General features: G+C 53.1%; 2 protein-coding genes across 2 annotated transcripts; one reads left to right on the forward strand and one right to left on the reverse strand.

Moving 5' to 3' along the window:
• Window positions 1–2,308: 2,308 nt before the first annotated feature.
• PHYSODRAFT_480448 (hypothetical protein) lies at window positions 2,309–3,349 on the forward strand (the record flags this gene model as incomplete). The annotated part of the gene is made up of 1 exon (XM_009519933.1): window positions 2,309–3,349. The coding sequence occupies one exon, from the start codon at window positions 2,309–2,311 to the stop codon at window positions 3,347–3,349; it is 1,041 nt and encodes a 346-aa protein (XP_009518228.1).
• On the reverse strand, window positions 3,339–4,019 carry PHYSODRAFT_253706 (hypothetical protein; the record flags this gene model as incomplete). Its single annotated transcript, XM_009519934.1, has 2 exons — window positions 3,339–3,835; window positions 3,959–4,019. The coding sequence occupies 2 exons, from the start codon at window positions 4,017–4,019 to the stop codon at window positions 3,339–3,341; spliced, it is 558 nt and encodes a 185-aa protein (XP_009518229.1).
• Between the last annotated feature and the right edge of the window lie 1,421 nt (window positions 4,020–5,440).

A 5,440-nucleotide genomic window follows, 5' to 3' on the forward strand; every position in this document is an offset into this window, starting at 1 on the left:
CCTGATGTGGTGCACACTACACACAGCAGCTGCTGTGTTCGGTGTCTCTCCGTCGTGGTTGATGACTTTGCTCTTGTTGCCGCTGGAAACCGCGTCCTCGTTCGAGTTGAACAAGTAGCTCGTATCGACCATGCCGAGAACTCCACTATGCCACACGACGTAGCCCTGCGCCGGAGTACGCGTACACGTTTGCCATCAAGGTCGCATGGTCCCAAGGTTTGACCCACGCCGCCTGGGGGGGTCGCAACGGACAAAACTTGTGTAGCCACACGAAACTTATATCGACAGCCAACGCACTACATGTAGTTACGCAAGACAAACAAACAGCCGGATCACGCTCGCGCAACGCCGCTTGGTATCCATGTGACCCGAGTTCAATTTCGGTGACGGGTGAACTCTCTAATGGGTAACAGTATGGCACTTTTTAGCTGCTACTCCACAAGCGGATCTCTCGAAACCTTCAATCTTGGGACCGCAGATTGGTATAAGAAGTTAGAACACTAACATGGTACACGCAGGATCTGTCCATTGGTTGCACGTTGATATGATTATTATAATTTAACAATCTTTGGCGTCTCAATAACAAGAGCACACAATGGAAAGCCGCTTCATGCAAGCGCTCATGTAAACGCAGCTGAAGTTATGGCTAGACGCTGACCACGCGACCTCTACCCCCCCCCTCACGTGCGCGTTACTCGAGCCGATCGAGGAGACAAGAGCCCCAGCCAGCCAGAGTTGCAACGAGTGAGTGTAGCTGCCGCAGTGATCCATAGTTTTACATCTCCATAAAGCCTTCAAAGGCGCTCCGAGATCGTCGACCTAGCGCGTGGTAAGCCCAGGAAGAAGGCAGCAAACCCCGCTGTGGAGCCGCGTCATCCCAAGGAGCACCAGCCGCAGACAGCACCGATCTTAATAATTGCAGAATATTAATACGAGTTTTGCGGTGGCAAGGCCACCAGTACCCTCGAAGAAGATAAATCGTAGCTTTGTCGAGCATAGTTTTGGTACCATCGTTGGCGCGTCTTCAACACCATCAACCGCAGGCAAAGCCTTGTGCTGCAGCGTCGGCTTAAGCGACCTGACAGCAGAAGCCCGCAACTTGACTAAAGGATGGCGTAGTTGCGGATGTAGTCGCGGTTGGCTTCACAACCTAGAAACGCCATGCTAATACAATGCGTTGAACCTGGATATCAATCTTCTTTTGCTCGGCGAAGACGAAAGTCTACCCACACGCAACACAAGGTGAAGCTGGCAACGCGTATTCTGGGACTTCTGGGAGCACTCTGATGTAAATGTCCAAGGCACAGAGCGCTCTTAAGTAGCCTCTCTCTCTCTCTCTCTAGTGGACGTCGCGATGCAGACGGCAGAATCGAGATCCAGCGCATCATAAGCCGCGAGTCTCGACCTCACACTGGCCCAGCGCTCGTAAATGTTCATCACCTTGTTTCAGCGCGCATGCACCCATTGACCGACCACCCGAAAGTTTCTTCCGTCAAGCAACGAAATGAAGTCACCGGACGGACTGCTTCGACGCAGCCTCGTAGCCATGCTAAGTGTTTGCTTGGTTCGAAGAGTTTGGCCTAGATCACTGCGAACGCGACCATCAACCGCGAAAAATTTCGATGAAAACGCATCCCCAGCGGCATTTTTCGGGTCGTTCATTTTCGGGTTCGTCCTTCTCGCTCTCGGTCAATTTGCTACAAACGACAGAATCTAGCTTTGGAGATCTGGCTGTCGAAGCAGTTTCATTGTTACGGGTCCCTGAAGTCGGAAGCTGCTGCTCGCTGGAAATGAGGTGGATATTTTCTCTCGAATCGGAATGTACAACACATTTTATATTAATAGTTTTAGACAATATATCGTGACGAATACTCGAATCCACGCTTGGAAAATCTGTTCGAGCATGTATCTGAATTCTTCATCGGTATTTCCTGTAAGGAAATTAAGTTTTCCTGGAGAAGGACAAAGCGCGTTGTTCAACGATGTCATGTACAAGACCCGGTCGGCCACGCGAGTAGGATAATTAAGTAGGAGCCATTCAAGCTGACGGTTTTCGGGTACCAGGAACCTGGTACGCGTTGTGTCCCCGGTCGAGGCTGTGGTGTAGTCGCAGCAGTTCGTCTTGGCCATTAGAGAGGTTTCGTAAGCTAAACTTGTGGAAGTTAGAGCCGTTCGAAAGATTTGACAGAGAGCGGCCATAGATTTATTCGGCCAAGTTCTAGAACGAGCTTTCGCAACTTAGACTTGTACGTCTGTAGCATTTTCAACGATGAACTCTACTTACGTACATGACCTTCTCGGGCTCGGCATGCTCTCAGAGGAAGAAGCGGTTTGTCTCCTCTCTGCTCGAACGTCGTCCACAAGCAGCGTCCCCCGGTCCATTTCCTACGGCGAACGCTTTAACATCAAAGCGCTCAACGACTACGAAACACGGTTCTACTTTCGCTTCTGGAAGCGAGACCTATTTCGCCTCTTTGAAGCGCTCCGCCTAGACAGTAGCTATAAACTCCCAAATCGAGCTGTCTTCTCCGGTTTCGAGGGCCTCTGCATTCTCTTGCGCCGCATGGCATACCCGGGACGTTATGGAGACTTAAACCGCTTTTTCGGGCGGTCCGCCCCTATTGTCTGCATGATATTTAACTTCATGCTGGGGTTGGTGTACGACAAGTACAAATGCCTACTCACCATTGAATGTGGGCTACTTACATCGTCGCGATTGGAGGAGTACGCTGCTGCTGTGGCACAACGTGGAGCACCAGAGCCGAGATGCATTGGTTTTATCGATGGCACTGTGCGTGCTATTGCACGCCCAACGCGCAACCAAAACCAAGTTTACAACGGACACAAGAGGAAACACGCGCTAAAATACCAAGGAGTAATGGCGCCGGACGGACTATTCATCGACTTTTACGGTCCTACGGTTGGGTGTCGTCACGACTCTTGGCTTTTAAGGCAGAGTGGACTGCTGGAGCGCCTTCCGCGTGTCTTACATCACGACGGGGAACTTCCGTATTGCATCTATGGGGATCCTGCCTACCCACTCAAACCAACGCTGCACGTCGGTTTCAAGGGCTCCAATCTGAGTGATACGCAAAAGGCATTCAATGCGGCTATGAGTAAAGTTCGCGTGGCAGTGGAGTGGGGGTTCGGAGGGATCATTCGCTTATGGCCGTTTCTTGATCTGAGACTGAGTCAAAGACTATATCTATCACCTGTGGGGAAACACTACTTGGTCGGTGTACTCCTGACAAAGTTCCGCAACTGTTCCAACCCCAACCAGATCAGCAAATTCTTTTCCATTAAGCCGCCAAGCCTCGAGGAGTATCTTAGTCTAGCTACTACGAACTAGTCTTGCTGACGACAGCCTTTAACATTTCAATAAACGCAAGTCGCTCGTCTCGCTCAAGTTCCATTCGCAGCTCTTGCAGTTCCAGGCGTCGCTCCTCCAACGCAAGCCGCTTCTCCTCGTTGGCGACCTTCCTCCCTTCCAGTGCTTGAGCGACTTGGTCGCAGCGTTCGAGATAAGCAACCAGTTGCTGCTGCTGCGATCCACCTTTTCCTCCTCCTCGGCTCATCCCTTCTAAGGCTGCGTCGCGCATAGCGCTAGCTTGCTCGTCCTCCTGCTGCTGCTGGTCCTTCGGCTGCTTCTTGTCGTTCTTCAGCAGCGCCTCTATCTCGCGCAGCTCACGCAGCTCCGCCAGACATTCGTCCTTCGGGGTGTACTTTTCACACGGCCCACTTCGTTTCTCACTCGCCTTCTGCTTTGCCTCATACGCATCTACGAGCTGGTTGCAGCGCTCGCGGCAACGGCGACCGTCGACGTCCACTTCCAAAGCTGCAGCTACATCAGCTCAAGCCTGGGTCTTCTTCCCGTAGTCTTCCCCATACGGATTTCTCGCTTGAGTTTTCTGGATCAGTTGGAAGTCAAGTTCATCCGTAAAGCGGACCATCGTTTTACGACGCTTCGTCGGTGGGGCCTCCTCCACGGGGTTGTTGTGCGTTTGGCTTGGCTTCTCCATAGTAAAGATTGCTGGGAGATTGTAAAATGCTTACCCGTATCTCCTCAAGTACCAACGTGTACAGGGCGTTGTAGACGTTCTAGACGAGTCGAGAACAACTTGTAGACACACGTCTCTATAGAGGGGTAGGGAATGTGTTGTCGCTAACTCCCACAAGTTGCTTTGCGAAACCTCTCTATTCAAGAGTCAGCGCCGCCGGAGACAAGCACGACCAGCAGCGACCGGACCACGCTGGCGGCGCTCATCAGCTCTTGAAACGTCCTCCTGCCGGCCAACTCCCGGCACTCGCTCGCTCTTCTACTTGGGGGCTGCTCACGACCACCGCTCGCAGGCCGCTTCAAGAACCTCTGCTCACGGCACCAACATTGCAAGGACGGCCTCCGCCTACTCAGCATCACCAGGACGTTCTCTCCCTTAACAGCAGAGGCGCTCCTGCTTCTCCAGGACATCCTCTCGCTCATCAGCAGAGGCGCTCCTCCCTCGCCAGGACGTCCTCTCGCTCGGGACTCTCCTCGGTTGCCAGGACGATCCCTCGCTTAGCAGCAGAGACGCTGTTGCGTAGAGCGCAGAGAGATGACCACGAACGCAGCTCTCGCCCACTCAGCGAAATTGGGATTGCGGGATCTCTGCGCCCAAGCACAGAGTCCGTTAGATATGGGCTACAGTATGCAATACAAAAGTCAAGTAAGCGACAACGCAAAACACGCCTACTTCAATCGGGGACAAGTAGAGCAGCCAACACGACAAACCCCACGTGTCGTTGCTCAATACTTCACAGACGCTCCTCCGTTCGATACACGCTAGCCCGGGACCCACGCTCCCTTCGGGTTCAGCTAATCACACACGGACGGCTTCGCTCGTCAGCGAGGCCGCGCCTGCATCGCCATGCTGGCCAAGGACGCACACGCTCCTTCCGGGCCCAGCTACGGCTTGCAAAGGCATAGAATTATTCGGCTTAATAACTGTGTTCGCACCTGTGTTGCTTGTGTGACTACTAGGACAGCAGCTCGTTCCTGAATCAACTCGGCAATTCAATTGGGGGCTGCCTCGCCTCGATCCACTTCACGGACCTCGCCAAGGCTCGCCTTCATTAACCCAAGAACGAACTGCTTGTCCCCCACAACGTGCTTTGGTATGATGATAAGGAAACTATATTTATCGTGACTTTGGTCGTATATGTCGAGGAAATCGTTCGCACATCGAATCTGGCGTGCAGACGACATCCTGAATGCACCGTGAAGGCGCATCGGTGGATTTTATTATCAAGCAGCAACTCGCTGACACAGTGTCCGAGCTTGGCTCGTGTCTTCAGGCATGTGAAGGCGAGGTTTCCTCGCTCGGGAGCCAGCGTCCAGGACTAGGGCCAGCAACACCTGGCAGCCCGGCAGAGGCGCCGCTAGCCCCCACTGCCAGTGTCGTCG

Source organism: Phytophthora sojae, assembly GCF_000149755.1.
Source record: "Phytophthora sojae unplaced genomic scaffold PHYSOscaffold_2, whole genome shotgun sequence".
Classification (NCBI taxonomy): Eukaryota; Oomycota; class Peronosporomycetes; order Peronosporales; family Peronosporaceae; genus Phytophthora; species Phytophthora sojae.